Source organism: Mytilinidion resinicola, assembly GCF_010093595.1.
Source record: "Mytilinidion resinicola strain CBS 304.34 unplaced genomic scaffold BDZ99scaffold_4, whole genome shotgun sequence".
Taxonomy (NCBI): Eukaryota; Fungi; Ascomycota; class Dothideomycetes; order Mytilinidiales; family Mytilinidiaceae; genus Mytilinidion; species Mytilinidion resinicola.
In genome coordinates this window covers 171458-188763 of record NW_022985440.1, presented here as the reverse complement: position 1 = coordinate 188763, position 17306 = coordinate 171458, and the positions used below count along the sequence as shown (strand labels likewise).

General features: G+C 53.9%; 6 protein-coding genes across 6 annotated transcripts; 3 read left to right on the top strand and 3 right to left on the bottom strand.

The window, feature by feature from the left end:
• Positions 1-633: 633 nt before the first annotated feature.
• BDZ99DRAFT_567463 (uncharacterized protein) lies at positions 634-2553 on the top strand (the record flags this gene model as incomplete). The annotated part of the gene is made up of 2 exons (XM_033727687.1): positions 634-707; positions 774-2553. The coding sequence occupies 2 exons, from the start codon at positions 634-636 to the stop codon at positions 2551-2553; spliced, it is 1854 nt and encodes a 617-aa protein (XP_033580675.1).
• A 178-nt stretch (positions 2554-2731) lies between these two features.
• Positions 2732-5311, bottom strand: BDZ99DRAFT_516363 (alpha/beta-hydrolase; the record flags this gene model as incomplete). Its single annotated transcript, XM_033725069.1, has 6 exons — positions 2732-3009; positions 3080-3244; positions 3305-3512; positions 3584-3854; positions 4145-4659; positions 5189-5311. The coding sequence occupies 6 exons, from the start codon at positions 5309-5311 to the stop codon at positions 2732-2734; spliced, it is 1560 nt and encodes a 519-aa protein (XP_033580674.1).
• Positions 5312-6294: 983 nt separating this feature from the next.
• Positions 6295-8526, top strand: BDZ99DRAFT_223428 (Pentulose kinase). The gene is made up of 3 exons (XM_033713448.1): positions 6295-6442; positions 6533-7332; positions 7387-8526. Exons 2-3 carry the CDS (start codon positions 6541-6543, stop codon positions 8440-8442), a joined length of 1848 nt encoding a protein of 615 aa, XP_033580673.1. The 5' UTR covers positions 6295-6442; positions 6533-6540; the 3' UTR covers positions 8443-8526.
• Positions 8527-9001: 475 nt separating this feature from the next.
• BDZ99DRAFT_506639 (DUF887 domain-containing protein) lies at positions 9002-10716 on the bottom strand. The gene is made up of 2 exons (XM_033724187.1): positions 9740-10716; positions 9002-9587 (listed from the first exon to the last, which is right to left on the bottom strand). The coding sequence occupies exons 1-2, from the start codon at positions 10214-10216 to the stop codon at positions 9138-9140; spliced, it is 927 nt and encodes a 308-aa protein (XP_033580672.1). The 5' UTR covers positions 10217-10716; the 3' UTR covers positions 9002-9137.
• A 159-nt stretch (positions 10717-10875) lies between these two features.
• Positions 10876-12917, bottom strand: BDZ99DRAFT_506637 (disulfide-isomeras-like protein). The gene is made up of 4 exons (XM_033724186.1): positions 12685-12917; positions 12414-12630; positions 11980-12358; positions 10876-11927 (listed from the first exon to the last, which is right to left on the bottom strand). Exons 1-4 carry the CDS (start codon positions 12809-12811, stop codon positions 11142-11144), a joined length of 1509 nt encoding a protein of 502 aa, XP_033580671.1. The 5' UTR covers positions 12812-12917; the 3' UTR covers positions 10876-11141.
• A 1553-nt stretch (positions 12918-14470) lies between these two features.
• BDZ99DRAFT_380226 (uncharacterized protein) lies at positions 14471-15846 on the top strand (the record flags this gene model as incomplete). The annotated part of the gene is made up of 3 exons (XM_033715179.1): positions 14471-14842; positions 15389-15586; positions 15664-15846. Coding segments are annotated over 3 exons (753 nt in total), but the record flags the coding sequence as incomplete, so codon positions are not given.
• Positions 15847-17306: the final 1460 nt, after the last annotated feature.

Genomic DNA, 17306 nt, shown 5'->3' with positions numbered 1-17306 from the left:
GAGCTTAAGCAATACAACTTTCATACAGGATAGCGGAAGCCTCATCAAGGGCATGGCGGTTAAGAAGGAGAACTCTGGAAAACGTCAATGCCGGTTCGAACTGTATTGATTCCATAACTTTCAACAGCTGCCAGGTGGAAGGGACTGTGCCGCGGGCCACGAAATAGCGTATTCATAGCGGCGGTGAGGTGGCTGGGGCTTGCATCAGCAACGCGACATACGACGAGGCTGAGCATAAGCAAGAGTCATGTCAGCAATAGGGGCGGAGGATTTGACGCCTCGTAAAAACCCTGCCCAGGTGCTACTGGTGCTACATACAAGGGGGTAACCTAAGCGGGCTGCTCGCCCTCCCTGTCAGTTTTGGGGGCATTATAGTCGTACCCGCACTATTTTCCTAGGATATTACTATAATGCCCCCGAAACTGACAGGGAGGGCGAGCAGCCCGCTCAGGTTACCCCCATGTAGATACTAGAGTAGCGGTGGACTAACAAGTTTAAGCTTCGCGCGTGTCCCTAGCTAACGTACACCTAAACGAAGCAAACCAGTCAGGACGATGTTCAACAGGGAGGAGGCTATTAGTGTCCCAGCCCTATATCGACCCCGACACGCCCAGTCCCAGATCGCGACCATCCATGGAGTCGGAAAGATTGCGAGCCCTCGAGCGCCAGTTCAAGATCCGCGTGAAGACGGGTTGCACCACCTGCCGGTATCTACCCCCTCTCCTCTCCATGTATCAAACTCTACGATGGTGGTTGACCTAACTAATGCCCAGCATCCGGCGAGTCAAATGTGACGAGACAAAGCCCGCCTGCATTCGATGCACCAGAACAGGACGGAAGTGTGAAGGCTATACAGATGCTGCCTTGTCCCGGAAGTCCTCGCCCGCTGCCGCTGCAGCATATCGCAACTCATCATTCCTGTCTATCCCAGCTAGGGCCTCAGCGCCAAAAGTCCGTATTTCAAGAAACCCATCGCCAACTCTCTTCGACAGTCCAGCCGAGAACCGCTCGTTCGCATACTTCCAAGCCAACACCCTGATCCAATGGACCGAATTCTTCGACTCAGAGCTCTGGAGCCAGGAAATCCTGCGAATGATGTTTCATGAGCCAGCCATCAAGCACGGTGTGCTAGCTCTCAGCACCATGCATGAGGTCTACAGCTCGAATTCGAGGACCCTGGCAGCCAGCCCGGGCGACTACGCCTTCAAGCAGTACATGGACGCAGTCATGCACTCCAATCAGCTTCTCGTATCGTACCAAACCGGCCAGACTTCTGTAGAAACCGTGCTCCTAGCCTGCATCATCTTCGTCTGCTACGAGAGTCTTGTGGGTAACTACAAGGCTATGAACATGCATCTTCGCAACGGCCTGCGGATTCTGGACCAACATAAACACCGACTCTCGCATGGCGTGGACTTTCAAGATGCGATTGTGGGAGTGCTCCACCGCTTCGACTTCCAGTCCATGACCTTCTCGGACAGCACATCCCCTTACTTATACCACGAAACGGCCCCAGTATTTCCAGTAATACCTCCAGCGTACTCTAGCACTGCAGCTGCCCGTACCGACCTCGTTTCGCTCCTCCGCTCCATGATGTGGATTACCAACATTGCAACTGGAGACGTGCCAGGCCTCACAATCGACGGACCAGAGTTCGCCGCATCTTCCGCGCAGCTCCTTGGAGCATTCCCAGCATGGACAGCATCATTAGAGGCGTACTGCTCCAAACTCTCCCCTACGGCCCTCCAGGACCCGAAGACCTACGCCGGCGTCACGCTTCTCCGGATCTACTGCATCATGTGCCAACTCATCATCTCCGTAGGGTCCATCACAGAATCGCTCTACGATGACCACCTCGAAACATTCCGCACCATCATCGACCTAGTCGCCACCCTCCCATCCTTCCAACTCCCCGGCAGCTCGCTATCCGCCTCTCCCGCCTCTTCCGCGCCAACACCCACTCCCCACCACACAAACTCAGGCTCCTCCTCCTCCTCCTACCTCTACGATACCACTCCCCCTCCCAACCCCACCACTCCCCCCTCTGCCTCCGACTACATGTCCAACAGCCCTCCCCAGTCCCAACTCCCCACCCGCTCCCGCCCCTTCGCCTCCGATATCCCCCCCGACTCCCCTCCGTACCGCACCCCCCGCGCCCGCCCGGCCTCCTTCTCCCCCTCCTTCGAGCTCTCCCCCATCGTGCCCCTCTTCCTCTGCGCAACCCGCTGCCGCGACCCGATCCTGCGGCGGCGCGCCATGGAACTGCTGCTGATCAGCCGACGGCGGGAGGGCGTGTGGGACTCCGTCGGCGCGGCGGGGGTGGGGGCCGAGGTGTGCAAGATCGAAGAGGGGCTCTGCAGCTCCGACTGGAGCGGGGACGGTGAGGACATCACGGTAGCCGTGCCGCCGCTGGGGTGGGTGCGCAGTTGCAAGGACATCCCCGAGGAGTGGCGGGTGAAGGAGGTGCAGACGACGGCTAGTATCGAGACGCGGACGATTGAGGTGCAGTTTGTGCGGTATGGGGGGAGTATTTGGCGGACGGTTAGGTTTTGAGGGGTTGGGGAGGGTAGGAGAGATGGGAGTGGTTGGATCTAATCTTTTGAAGCGAAAGGAGATAAGAATGTACTGGGAATCAATGGGTTGGATGAATTAAATATACATAAGCTCGGCGTCAACGGGTTTCTGCTGCTATTCTTTCTCGTCCAGAGAACCTCGAGTGCAAGACTCCCGCTCAGACCGCCGGCTGCACGACGATGTTGTTCTCCACCACCGCTGTCCCGTTCGCTAGCGCAGCCAACTGGTCTTCTGAACAGCTCGTGCTGGCGTAGGAGATGCTGCACTCTGGAGGTGGCGGTGGCGGCAGCACGTCCTTGAAGCCCCACGCCGAGGCGGGACCCTTGCTCTTATAGCCTTTTCCAGTCTCGATATTGTGGTGGCCGGTTGATACGTCCTTGTAGAACATTGCGCGATTGAAGATTTGGTAGACCGTTTCGGGCTGGCTGTAAGACACTGTAGCAGTAGTGATGAGGTTAGTATGAAACTCAGGACTAAAAGAACGGGAGAAGAGGGGAGAGCGTACCCGTATGCGACCCCAGAAACACTCTGGAGAAAGAAACACCTTCGAACTGCGTCACCACACCTCCTTGGTATGTTGAGTTCGTCGTGATATTTGCGTAGCCACTCGCACCGAATTCAGACGCTTCTGGGTATTCTGTATTCAGAGTGAGGTTTTCGGCACCAATCCCTGTGACCAATGGCATTAGCGGTTGCAAAGCGAGGGAGGAGCGGAGATGGGCTATCGTACAGTTGCAGATAAAATTAAGATCCCCATACACCATCGACAATTTAACCCCAGAGCTGAGAAGGAGGTTCAGGTCGGCGATGCTGCGACGGACAGGATCGCCCGTGGCAATCAAGGCGTTACCAGCAGTATTTCCATTTGCAGTGTGATTTAGAGGGGCGCCGAGCGCGTCCTGCACCCATTTTTGGTTCAGAAACGCGATGGCGTAGGCCTGAGGGGTCGAATGTGCTACGCTAGATGGTCGTCAGCGTGGAAGGTGGGCAAGGAAAATGATATGATTACCCCAGAAAGAGCAACCATTGCGCCTCCTCCAGCGAACTCATCACAGAACTCTATTGCTTCGGCGCAGATGTCGTTGATGGTGGAATTGATTCCGATATCGTAGGGATCTCCCTCGGCTGCAAGAGCGCGGCATTGTAGAATTTGATCAGAGCATCCTCCAGGCCCGGTGAAATTGGCGGAGGCTGCTTCCGAAACAGTCTCGTTGAAGAGCTTTACTCCATAGTGTTGTTGTATGTCAACGTTGAATATGAATATCCTTGGTATAGCAGGTCTATACATCCGTCCGTTACCCCGAGGGTGTCAATTGGCAGAATTACGTTGGTTTTAGCGTCCAGTGTTCCGTTCAAAATCTTCGCGTTCTGTGCTAGAAAATACGCAATGGCGCCAACGGTGTAGTAACCGCCATACTAAAAACCGATATTTAGCAACTGGGAACGCTATAACTTGTATGGTGGACCCTGCCGAGTTACCCCATAAGCTGATAGCTTTCTCGCATGTCTTCAATTCCGGGAACCTTCTAGCGTCAACGAAATGTCTGAATTTGCTTTGTAGACAACTTACTCTGTGAACCAGACCTGTGCAAAGTGCCACAGAGCACGAGCAGCCAGCGTTGTAGTGTTGGCGGTAGTCGCTGGGTTCTGACTGGGAAACTTCCCAGGAATTGTGGTCTGATTCTGAGGTAGCTTCTCTGGAGTGATGCTGCCGTCCAGCACGTTGTACGAGCCTTCGACAATCTCGTCATACGAGTACCCGACCTGGCTGGGTTGATCGATATAGAGCATGTTGACATGAACGTTGAACGACCAGGGGTTTAGCGTAGTGCTGTTTCCGTCCTTGTTTGCGTAGCAAGGTCCGCTCTCCCCACTGAAGACTGGGTACATCGAAGACTCCCCAGGCCATCCAGCTAGGTAGATGGCAAGTGGAGCTTTCTCGGGTTCATGGCGAGCTTCAAAGAGCCAGAAGAAAGCTGAAACATGGAAGGGTATTTCGCCTTGTATGTCTTGGGTAATGTTGCTCGGAAGGTGGACGTATCCACTGTAGGCCTTGACGCCGGGTGTCGTCTCGCATATGCTGGTCTGACCGTGCTAGAATCTCTGAAGGGGCTCGTCAAAAATATGAAGGCAAATTTACCTCTTTGTATTCTATTGTCGCTCCCGGACGCAACCTGGAAGACAAGATATGATGGCCTTTGGGTTTGTGAGCGGCAGCGAGTGGCAGCAGAATATCTGGCACAAAATATGAAAGTAAATACATGGCGAATCGGAAGAGTGTCACAGCGCAGAGAATTTGCAATTGGAAGAGAGAGAAGAGAGACTTGGAGACGCAAATTACAAGAGCGCCCCCGAGGATTCATATAAATTTTCAGGGAATTAGGGCACTGCCCTTGATCCCTCCGCAACTGCCTTCACTGCAAGATAAATCCATAGAGAGCCCGATGGCAGTGCCTAAACCATCGAAATCAGTGGACCTTGGATGACATAATAAGCGATGGGTGCAAATCGCACGACGAGCAATGCCTTGAAGCCATTGAGCTAGCTTGGAGAACTATCAGTAAGCGCTCGCTTGAGGCAGCTAAAACTATTGCAATAGCTAGTTAGTATTTACCTCAGGGTTGTAGTACTTCGGTCCTAGTGTGGCCGGGCTTTGAATGCTTGATACTGGCCATCTGGCGCTCACAGGGGCGGGATCGGGGTCGGGGTCGGGTATAATACTGGGGGATCGCTGCATAGCGGAAATGCTTCCGTATGTGGAGAGGTTTTACGCAGGAACGACGCATGACTCAACCAACGAGACGCTCTAGGCACAAGCAAAGAAACAACAATAGAGCACTTGCATCGGAACTAGACACTCTTACCACCAGGTTTAAGATCACTACCAGGTCTTGCGTGTGAGGCTTAAAGATGTAGGGTCGATGTGTGGATGACAAACAAGCGAGTGGACCAATGAAACGATGTCAAGTCAGAGCAAAGGGCGTAGCTGTCGTACCTTGATGATGTGTCACGAGGCTGTACAGCTTTAACTGCTGCATGATGGCGTTCGGGGTCAGCAATGGAATTGCGGAGCACAAATGACGCGGGAGGACATGGATGAGAGATCAGGGGATGGGGTTTGTCCTAGACAGTTTTGTCAGTGTAGTCGTCCGTAGAACACGGAAGACTAGACGCCCTTGGTTAGTGAAGTATCCCGTAGAGCCTTGTTGCCTCAGGCGTCAACATGCACCTCAGGGTCCCCACCTCCGCTCGCGGCGCAAGAAACTCACGATGACATGGCAACGCACCCCCAATACTGCAACAGGGAATCCGGTCCCGCTATGCTGACCGACACAACGCCCCTCCTTCCCCGGTCCAATTGCACGACTTCCGCGCCTATCCAAGTGGTGCGATCTTCCTCCATTCGCTGTCCGTTCAACGCCGCCGACTAGGGGTCATGCTCCCGCAAAGTTTCAAAGCAATACTAACACACTTGCTTTTGCGACAATTAGTGAAAGCCAGACACTGCTATCGTGAAAAGTGCCTCACGATGCCCGTAGCGGTCATCTCCGTGGGGTAGAAGCGTATCACGAGGGAGGTTTATTGATGTGGAAGCTCCATCGCGTCCCCATCGTGCGCCCCACACCCCACTACCTGCTGCACCCTTCTTGGGATCGGCATGAGCTCATAGCGCGGCCGTTTTACTTTTCCACTCAACACTTCCGTAAAACTGGGGAGCTCTCTGCAAACCTCTTACACCGATTCCCTTTCCTTCTGCCACCTCAATTGGCCCTCCCGACTCACCACCAAGCTCACCCTCACTGTAAAACGCGACCACAATCCGAGAGGAGCCCCAGAAGCTATCGTGACACGGTACCCCTCAGATAAGGTAAGAGTGCGCCCAGAGCACCCCGCAACAGCATTCCTCCAGCCACGCCTCCCTCCAATCCCGCTTGTGCATACCTGACACGGCGACCAGTCTTCAAAATGGCCGGCCAAATGCCCTTCCGCAGCCAGCAGCAGCGGAAACCATCCCGCCAGCTGTCGACTGATCCTCGCAATGAGCTCCACCCACACATGGATCACTACATTGGCATCGATGTCGGTACCGGCAGTGCGCGAGCCTGCATCATGAACGATCAGGGTGACATTGTTGGCCTGGCGTCCGAGACCATCGGCCTATGGCAGCCCCAGACTGGCTACTACGAGCAGTCCACTACCGACATCTGGCGGTGCATTTGCACGTCTATTCGGCGAGCAATGGACCAGCACAACATCGACGGCGACACCATCCGAGGCATTGGCTTCGATGCTACATGCTCTCTTGCCGTCTTCTCCGAAGACACAGACGAACCAGTCAATGTCACTGGGCCCGACTTTGACAACAGAGATGGCTTGGACCGCAATGTCATTCTCTGGCTGGACCACCGGCCTGTTGAGGAGACAATCAAGATCAATGCGACGAACCACAACCTGCTCCGTTACGTTGGAGGCAAGATGTCTATCGAGATGGAAATTCCAAAGGTGCTTTGGCTGAAGAACAACATGCCCAAGGAGCTGTTCGACCGCTGCAAGTTCTACGACTTGACTGATGCTCTTACACATATGGCTACAGGAGGAGAGACACGGAGCTTCTGCAGCGTCGTTTGCAAGCAGGGTTTCGTCCCAGTTGGTGTCGATGGCAGTGTGAAGGGATGGCAGGAAGACTTCCTGACCGACATCGGTCTGAAAGACCTGTGCGAGGACAACTTCAAGCGCATGGGCGGTGTTGACGGAGTAGTAACGCTCCCTTTCCCTAAGTTCTCAGATGAGTTATACTAATACCCAGCGTAGAATGGTAAATACCTTACGGCTGGTGAGCTAGTTGGAACATTGAGCGAAAGAGCTGCCCAGGATATGGGTCTGCCACCCGGAATCGCCATCGGCAGCGGTGTTATCGATGCGTATGCAGGGTGGATCGGCACTGTTGGTGCCAAGGTGAAACTTAGTTCAAACGAATTGGATCCCGACCATGCAAAGAACGATGTCTCTCAAGCTTTCACCCGTCTGGCCGCCGTGGCCGGCACATCGACATGCCATCTCGCCATGTCCGAGAAGCCAGTGTTCGTCAACGGCGTTTGGGGACCGTACCGCGACGTCCTGCTCCCCGACTACTGGATGGCCGAAGGTGGACAAAGCGCTACTGGCGAACTCCTCAGACACGTTATCGAGACCCATCCGGCTTTCAACGAAGCCCACTCGGTCGCCGAGACCTTCAACACAAACATCTACGACTACCTGAACGAGCACCTCCGCGAGATGCGCGAGAAAGAGAACGCGCCCAACGTCAGCTGGCTCGGGCGTCACTTCTTCTTCTACGGCGACCTCTTCGGCAACCGTTCGCCTGTCGCAGATCCCAACATGAAGGGCTCCGTGATCGGCCTCAGCTCCGACAAGTCCCTCGACGGGCTCGCACTATACTACTATGCGACTATGGAGTTCATCGCGCTGCAGACGCACCAGATCGTCGACGCAATGAACAAGTCCGGCCACGTCATCAGCTCCATCTTCATGTCCGGCAGCCAGTGCCAGAACAGCATCCTGATGGACCTGATCGCAGCGGCGTGCGACATGCCCGTGCTGATCCCGCGCTACGTCCACGCAGCCGTCGTGCACGGCGCAGCGATGCTGGGCGCGAAAGCGGCGAGCACGAACAAAGAGGGCAAGAGCGAGCCCTTATGGAATATCATGGATCGGTACAGCAAGGCGGGTAAGATGGTTAAGCCGACCACGGACGAGAATCTGAAAAAGTTGCTCAAGGCGAAGTACAAGGTCTTCCTTGAGCAGTGCGTGGACCAGCAGAGATACAGGAAGGAGGTTGATGAGGCGGTTACTGGCTGGCAAAAATAGGGTACGTGACGGAAGATACCTGACTGCGTTGCTTATAGCATGAGAGGAGTCCAATTCTCTACTCAACTTCAATGAAAATAGATTTATGAAGAGCTTGAAAGATATTTTGGAGTGTGATGGAGGTAGCTGAGGTGCTTCTGGACGCACCAACCGTGGGAGGAAAGTGGGATGCTGGTATCGGGGGCCGAGAACTTGACATGTGATGCTGATTTTGGGAGTCTTATGGTGCCACACCCCACAGCGTCAAGTACACATCATTCGATACCAACACAACTACAAAATTTTACAGAATTGACCACGCATAAAGTGTTAATAGACACTGCGTAGACATCGCGTGGCCCATGTCGTCAATTGATTAGACCACCTCTTTTGCCCCTTCAATTGCAAACACTTCCCTATCTAACTGCGCGGCAACTTTTTCGATAGACACGGCGTGGAAACAGCGGAACACGTGTCGTTCTTGACTCGACGTCCCTCTTTCTTTGTCTCCCCAGCCGAATCGCTCGAAATGACTTTGGCAACTCGCACTGAGAATAAGTCGGCTCGTGTTGAAGGAGCTGGAGTAAAATCATGCTCTAGAGACCGCCCCGGGTAGGAAGTTTGTTCGTCTCGATTCATTTCTATTTTTTCTTCGTTTACGACATGTCTAAAGCAAAACAGCCTCTACTATACAAAAGAAAACCATCATTCATTCTCTACCCCGCCTTGACCTTCGCCTTCGCCTTCGTCTTCACTCCTTGCCTCTCCCCCGAAGAATGCCTCTTCACCGTGTCAACCATCTTCACAAACCAGAAGGTGCTCAGCCCCATGACCACCGAGTTCGTGACCATGAACAGCCCCGCGAGCCACCACGGCGCCCGGTGCTCCAGCGCCAGCGACTGTACCTTTGCGTCCAACACGTACGTCGTCTGGTGCGATTGCTCTGCGTGCAGCGCGGTCCAGACGTCGCGGAAGAACACGAACGTGAGGTATGACCCCCACACCAGACGGCAGGTGAAGAACGTCGTGATGAGCAGCATGCCGTTGATAACTTGGACCCGTGATCCAGCGAGGCCGAGCTTGTTGAGGAACCAGTGGATATTGGCGAAGGGCGTGGAGAGCTCGATGAGGATGTAGTGCATGCCATAGTACAGCCCAAACGGATACTTTAAATCGTCAGCACACCGCCATCAACCATCCCAGCCCTCACACACACACACACACACACACGGATATCAAGAATTGGGAGGGAAAAAAAATTAAAATAAAATAAGGGGAAGTGAGGAAAGCCAAAAAAAAAAAAAAAAACCCAACATACATAGCCCATAACGCTAATCCCGCACGCCACCAAAGCATGCAGCAAGTCCACCACGCCCAGCACATCGAAATTCGCAACGCACACCTGCACATCCCACACGAAGTAGCCGGCGCCCACCGCCTGCACCAGGCCCCCGAGGCCCGTGTAGCCCCAGATGCGGTCCTCCCACGTCTCGCGCGCGCGGTCCAGGTCGCAGAAGATGACGTACAGCGCCGCGCCCGACAGCACGATCGAGTTCAGGAACGCCGTGACGTGCATGTTCCACCCCAGCTTCGTGCGGCGCGGCCAGGCGTCGTATGTCTCGCCGAGCAGGCGCGACGAAGCGTAGGGCGACAGGCGGCCGTTAATGAAGGTGTAGAAGAGGTAGACGAGGATGACTTCGTGGATGTGCAGGTGTAGCGTGTTCAGGTGCAGCGTGCCGGTGAGCGGCTGGACCGCGTTGCTGAGCCATCGCGGGATGGGGAACGGGTCGCGCATCGGGATTGAATAGCGGGGGTGGGCTCTTCGGGGGATTTGGTGTTGTGTTGGTGTGTAGAGGATAGGTTTGGGTGGGCTTTTATAAGATGGACGTCTACCGTATGTATGCGCCTGGATAGGTAGGCACTTCGTACTTATCGCCGGCCGTTCCTCCGTTGCTGCCTTGGCGATTCGTGTAGAAGTCGTCGAGTTCCGGCCCGCGTCGCCGCAAACGGCTCTAAATTAGTGTCGAGTTGGCTCGGTTTGCTAGTCTAAGGCGCCAATTCAAACGGCTTGATCATGGACGCCTTTCTTGAGTCTTAGCTAAAGAGTCGACGTGAGGAAACGGGACGAACCTTGTGGTGGGTGGGTGTTGAAGAGAAAGATCACAATTATCTCTCTCGTTCCTTACCAGCAGAACGGACCGCGGGTGGCTGTGCACTCTATGGACCCTGTGTTCCAAAGTTGACGGTGAAGGTGCTGACGTGAGGTTAGGATTAATTGGGCAAATCAGGTAAATGCATAAAACGAGTGATTTAATTGGTTGGTGCAAGAGCTGTGCACTGTTCGGAATTGATTGTACTGATCAAGCATTTTGTAAAGAGGTCACATGGTTCATCGCAAAAGCACATCAAAAATGAACATCGAGCACTATCCATTGCCTTACCCTAAGGATGAATGTTATAGCACAGCGCGAAACCCATGTGAAAAAGCCGATCCGTAAGCCCCATAACCGATACCCAAGAGCCATAACCGCAGCATTTGCAGTCTTTTCCGCCACGCTCTCCTCCATGGTCGTCGACCATCCTCGCTTCATCACCGATGCAGCGTCGACTTAACTTGAGCTGAAGCGGACATAATACACGTTAGATGCACGGGTTGAAAAGATTTCAGGGTGCACCCAAGGAGCTAGCTAGGGAAAAAAAGAGATAACAAGAAAATGCATTTACAACTCATCGTGGTCAACCGTCTCATCTGCCACCTCGGTGGCAGCCGGGGCCTGCTCGGGCATCTCGGACTCGTCACGGAGCTCGACGGTCTCCGGCTCGCCAGCCTCAGCGTGGTGAGAGCCGTTGTCCTTGATGAATGCGGCGAGGTCCTCGACGGTGCGGGAGCCACTGTACTCAATGGGAGAGTCCTTCTTGCCAGCAGCGTACAGCTTGATGGTAGGGAAGCCTTGAATCTCATCAGGAACATCGTTGAGGGTGGCGTCGACCTTAGCGACGGTAACCAGCTTGGAGAGCTCAGACGAAGAGTACAAAGCGGCGAGCTCCTCATATTTGGGAGCGAGAGCCTTGCAGTGACCGCACCACGGGGCGTAGAATTCGATGAGGACGTCCTTGTCGTTGTCGATGACCTCAGTTGCGTAGTTCTTGGCAACGACAATTGTGACCGGGCCCTCCTGCTTCTCGGGGATCGGCTCAGACTTGATGCTGGGCTCGACCTTCCCGGCGACGAAGTCATCGACGAATTTGCCAATGTCCTTGATCGCGAGCTTTCCTGCCTGTTCATATGGGTACTTCTCGTTCTTGTCCGTCTTTTGAATGGCGAAAGCGGGGAACTTGCCGACCTCGAGGTTGAGGTTAGCAGCGTGTTGTCCAAAGGCTTTGGCGTCGATGGTGGCGAAGTTGATGGCGCCCTTGTGCTTGGTAGCAAGGGGTTTGAACTCCTTGGCGAGCTCCTCACGCTCCTCTGGGGTCTCGGCGAAGATGTAGGCGAGAGGGATACCGGCCTATTACTGCGTTAGCATCGCGTGCTTTCTTGATTACAATCATTGAACTTACAGCCATGTAGCCACCGTATGTCTCCGGGCCAACTTCACCAACAAGGGGCACGGCTGCGACCTTGATGAAATCCTCAATGTTCTCCTTAGTGAAAGCCTCGGTGTAACTATCCTTGCCCTCATCGAAAGTCTTGTATAGGACGATGGATGGCTGCTTCACGCCCTCAGCCTTAGCTAGCTCAGCATCGTTGGTGGCGCCGAAGAGGTAGTTATCCCGTAGACCGTTCGCGACCTCTGCGAAGGTCTCGTTTGATGCCTTATCATCGGCGGCGAAGTAGGCGACAAGGACGACCTTGTCAGAGGTCTTGAAGCCCTCGATGGTTTCCTTGTCCAAGGTAGAGACGGATGGGAGACCTTGTTTGGTCATATAAGAGATAATGCTAGTGCATTGTTAGCCTCCTGTCGAGTCGATAGCTTCTGCGATTGCAAACGTACGCATCCGACTTCCGCTGGCCAGTAAAAGGGGAGATGTTTTCCGGTCCGCGGAACACCTTAAGGGTGGGATAACCCTCCACGCCATACTCCTGGCACAGCTCTGACTCCTCTGTGCAGTCGATCTTTGCTAGCGCAATGTTCTTCTCCTTCAGTGTTGTGGCGGCAGTCTCGTACTCGGGGGCAAGGGCCTTGCAGTGCCCACACCATGGGGCGAAGACTAGAAGCGATGAGCGTTGTGAAGCTAAGAGAGTCGGGGAAGTAATTGACTTACACTCTGCGAGCACGAGATCGTTCTCCTCCACAAACGAGGCGAATGTGTCCTTGGTGAGCTGGTGAACATCTGAGGCGACGGCAGCTCCAATGAGCCCGAGGGCAACACACTTTGCGAAGCCGCGCATTGTGAAGCTGTAGAGAATGGATATAAGAAGAAAAGGTGGTGTATGTATGGGAGAGGGTGAGGATGCAGCAGCGGAGAGGAGGGGGCTTTTATTGGGGTGGTCGGATAATTGGTGGTGAAAGCAAGGTGTCCTTTGGACCCCCAGTATTTCAAAGCGCGGCTGAGGTAGTCTAGTGGCGGCGCTAAGTACATCTATCTGTCCTGACATCCAGCATATTCAGGAGAACCCAACATCTTTCTATGAGGCGCAGTCTTTCAGGAGCACTCTTCTCAAACGAGCTGCTCTATATTTATATTGCTCATCTTGCCTGGATCCGAGTGTGCCGTTTTGTAGCCAGGCCCGTTGTGCCTCCTACGGCGTCCTTCACCGAATATAGCCTTGCGGCGAACCAGGAAGCCGCACCAATGAAGAGAACTCGTTTCTATGACGCCGCTTGAGGTGCCTCAGAGCTTCTATAGAACCAAATGAAAGGTAGGTCTATCGGTTTGAAAGGCGTCTAAACTCGCAGGGCCACCCCAGATGTTGTCACGTGCCATACTACACAGGGGCACCGAGCTAGAAACCTTGGAGGAGAACTCGTTCTATAGCCCTTCATATTTATGTAGGCAACGTTGGTTTGATTCATACCTTTTCGTCTGTGGTGCATTTTGTTTCACCAGTCTTTTCAAAATCTAAATCATAGCCTCTTTCAACCAACAATATCGGCATCTTTCGTTGTATAGTAATCATATCGTGCGCTAGCAAGCTGGATCAGACACAGCGGTTTCGTGGTGTATTGGGAGCCCTCAAACGGCGTTAAAGAGGTGTAAAGAGAGGTGCTCGAACCTCGCCTTGAATCACGAGTCGACTAACCTTATATCTCGGTCGGAATTTCATGATACCCTAGGGCACTTCAGATAGCGCCAAACGGGTATGAATAAGGCATGTCAGTCTTCATGCTAAATCGCCAGATAACAAACCTGACATCTCGTCCGGAAGTTCATGATACCCTAGGGTACTTCAGATAGCGCCAAACGGGCGTGAAAACGGCAGCTGAGTTATTAGTCTACATCACGAGGCAACGAACATCACATCCCTCCCGAGGATTTTATGATGCGACAGAGCACTTCAGCCCCTGAAAAATGGGTTTGAAGATGACATCTCATGCTTCAGTCTAAATTACAAGGCGGCAGGCCTTACATCCTGTCTGGATTCTTGCCGTACGCTGAAGCACTTCAAACAGTACCACCCCATCATCAAACAGCACAGAGGCGAATGGCCTTTTGCATGGCTAGTGGAGATATCATACGGATATCCGCCCAGGAGCCGGTCTTATGCATTGTTCCACCCATACGCCCTCCTTTTCCACCCCCTAGTAGGTCCATCATAGTTCACCAATGACCAAAGACACTGCTACGATAAACCCCAATCATGTGACTCAAACCGACCCTACCCGCTACCGTCTCTGAGCGGTGAAGTTCGGAGGAGGTGTGTCCAAAGGCCAAAGCGTCTTCACGTGGTGAAAATTCGGCTGCGTGACATTCACCACCTTCACTCTCCCACCTTTACGCCTCCATTTCTTTATAAACACCGTAGCTGCTACTCCTCTCTTCCTCTCCTTCAACTTTCAAGACAGATACTTCCCTCGACGCGCACGCTCACACAACGCCCATCGTCATCATGTCCGCGCATCCCGGGAGTTACCAACGCTACAAGGAGGACACCGCCGCGTTCGCTTCTTGGCTCGTTCAGTCTGCAGAAAGTTGCGGGTTCACGGTCAAACTGCGGACGAAGTCGACCGATAAGCCCAAGGGCAAGGCCCGAAAGCGCGCAAAGAAGGATGCCACGACCGTATATACGTTCACCACGGAGGAACTCGCCCTGCAAGCTGAAGCCATCGCAAAGTCTGGTCCAGAGGGTGTCAAGGTGCCGCACGCCATCCTGCGAAAGCTTCGACGGGCCATCGACACAAGAACGCGCTTTACGACCTGGTTCGCAACGACTGGCTTTGATAATGGGCATTCAAACGAACGCCACGCCTACTTCACGGAGGTTCTTAAGAGAGCTCTGACCCTCCTTGAGCCTCTTTGCGTCCCCAAGACTTCCTCCAAGAGCCCGAAGTCTAAGCGTAAGTCTGAAAAAGCCCCCGAAGAGCCCAGCACCTCCTGTTTACCCAACCTCTTTGCTGTACTTGAACTTGAGGATTCTCTGTGGGAGTCAGAGGCGGACTACGACGATGTTGAGGAAGAGGGGAAGAAGTCTACGAAGCGTAGCAAGGAAACCGAGAAAGTGGTCGAAATTGAGGAAGAAGAGGATACACGGCTTGACTTCATCGTCCACTGCTTCTTCAATGATACGCACCTCATTCGCCAGTTCATCCGCGAAACGTGGGAGAAGTATCAGAAGAAAGAGTTAGATCTCCAGACGGCAGCTATTACAACCAATCTCGCGGTCGACATAGTCCGGAACTCCGAGAAGGCTCTTTTGGCCCAATATCCCGACAAAGCGTGGCACAAGTACGAGTGTGGCAAGATTGACCTCATGTCTTTGACGGTCATGCGCGATGATTCGGACGGAGAGGGTATGAATAAGGACAAGCGTGCGAACAAGAACGTGAAGAAGCTCTCAAAGCCTGGCCCCTACGAGCAAATCACGAAGGCTATTTTCACCACCAGGCCGCTCAAAAAAGGGGAAGATACGACGACCCAGTTCCACGGCAAGGGCACCTTGGAGATCTCGAAGGCCGATGAGCTCGTATACTTGCCCACAGCACGTACGATCATGAAGTACCGAGGCGTAAGTATCGCGAGCAGTCTTTGTCCATCAAAGTTGCACCTTATCCCTTGAAATGCTAACAAAGTGCCATTTCACAGAGCCTCTCAGCTCTATACCAATGCTACCCCTTTCCGGTCATATCAGCCACCGATTACTACGTCGACTTTCCGGAACTACTGGCCTATGCGTCAGTCAAGCAATGGGTAAAAGAAGACGAATTTCTCACGCAAATGCTTATGGATGTCCACCTAATGACGTATTGGGACATTGTTCCCGAAGATGCGGAAAAAGCCATCCAGCACCGCCGGTTTTCAATGGATGAAGTCACAAAGGAGCTACGCGCTGTCCAACGCAAAGGAGGGATGAACCTGACAATCTGTACCGTCTTTGCTGCCCGCCTCCTCCTAGACATTCATTCCGCTTTGACGCCCAAGAGTAACCAAGGTCACATGGACCTTTTGGGCCATATAAGCACCGCAAAGCAGACTTTCCTGGACGCTCACAACACAAGTGACAACATGGGAGCCCTCTTTGGCCCGCAGAACCGAGACAACTTCATGGACCTAGAGTACACGCTCTGGGCGGATCTTGACGAACTTCCGACCATGAAGCGTAACCTCCTAGCTGCCTCTTCCCAGCAGCCCCAATCTGGCTCCCGCTCACTTCTCTACTCCCCTGACGACGTCACTGGCAGGAGTGCCTTAGCTGAGGTACAGGGCATAGAACCCTCCTCCGATCTCCACCACCTCCTAAATCACAACCCCATCTTCTGCGGAACGACAAGCGTCAAGATCACGCTGCAGATGGAATGGTTCGGCCTCACCATCGCCAATTCTCTCCCCTCCCTCCTCGCCGCTGCACACCTCCACAACGCAGCGAAGCACCTCAACGCCCTGACGACCCCGTGGCCCGCAATGGAAGTGCTCTCCGATTTGCACTGCGCAAAGCTCTTCGGCGCCTCCGCCCCGCCAACCGCCCCGCCCGAGATGCTGCGCCGCTTCTACCTCCAGATCGGCGTCCCGCTTGCCCGCTTCGCTGCCGACGCGAGAGATTCCTCGGTGCTGCGAACGCGCCGTCAGAAGAGTCTTGCCTTGCCTCTGGATCCCGCTCTTGACCCTCTTCGCTCCTGTTTCGGCCCTGATTCGGAGCTCGAGCGCGCGGTGCGCCAGATCGGCGCCCTGAATTGGGCTGAGGGAGAGGCGAAGTTGAAGGTACTGAAGCGCTTCCGGGGATGGCTGGGCGCGGCGATGCAGGCCCCAAAACCCGAGTACGTGGAGCTCGGTCTGGCGTGCGTGGAGATCGTATCCCGAATCTGTGATGATCGGAGGCGTGGGGAGGATGGGGTGGAGATGGTGGCGGCTGTTTTGGGAGAGGTGGCGGAGGCGTTTGGAGAGTGGGAGAGGGTGTCGAGGCGGGAGAGAGGGGAGTTTGCGGTGCCGCAGGCACTGAAGGATTGTGGGGTGATTCTGGGGCTGGTCTTGTATCCGTCGGCATATAATGCGTACCATTGAGAGATAGTTCGAATTGAAAGTTGTGGTGTTGTTGATTGACGTGTGCTTGACGCTGTGAAAGGTGCCTCAGATATGTGATGGAAATTTAGATTGGATGTCATAAGTGAAGCGATCTGAATCGGAAGTCCCTCTTTTCTAGTCTATTGAGCGGTGGTGAACGATGTAAGAGGTGCCCCAAGTATGTCACATACATCTGCATTGGATGTCATGAATGAAACGGTCTGAATCAG

Bases quoted from the DNA above. Each gene is read 5' to 3' on its own strand.
- BDZ99DRAFT_223428 (XM_033713448.1), top strand. From the start codon at position 6,541: ATGGCCGGCCAAATGCCCTTCCGCAGCCAGCAGCAGCGGAAACCATCC. The intron at 7,333-7,386 runs GTAACGCTCCCT...TACCCAGCGTAG, and splicing joins TGGGCGGTGTTGACGGAGTA to AATGGTAAATACCTTACGGC.
- BDZ99DRAFT_506639 (XM_033724187.1), bottom strand. From the start codon at position 10,216: ATGCGCGACCCGTTCCCCATCCCGCGATGGCTCAGCAACGCGGTCCAG. The intron at 9,588-9,739 runs GTATGTTGGGTT...GACGATTTAAAG, and splicing joins GGATTAGCGTTATGGGCTAT to TATCCGTTTGGGCTGTACTA.
- BDZ99DRAFT_506637 (XM_033724186.1), bottom strand. From the start codon at position 12,811: ATGCGCGGCTTCGCAAAGTGTGTTGCCCTCGGGCTCATTGGAGCTGCC. The intron at 12,631-12,684 runs GTAAGTCAATTA...CATCGCTTCTAG, and splicing joins CGATCTCGTGCTCGCAGAGT to TCTTCGCCCCATGGTGTGGG. The intron at 11,928-11,979 runs GTAAGTTCAATG...ACGCAGTAATAG, and splicing joins CATACGGTGGCTACATGGCT to GCCGGTATCCCTCTCGCCTA.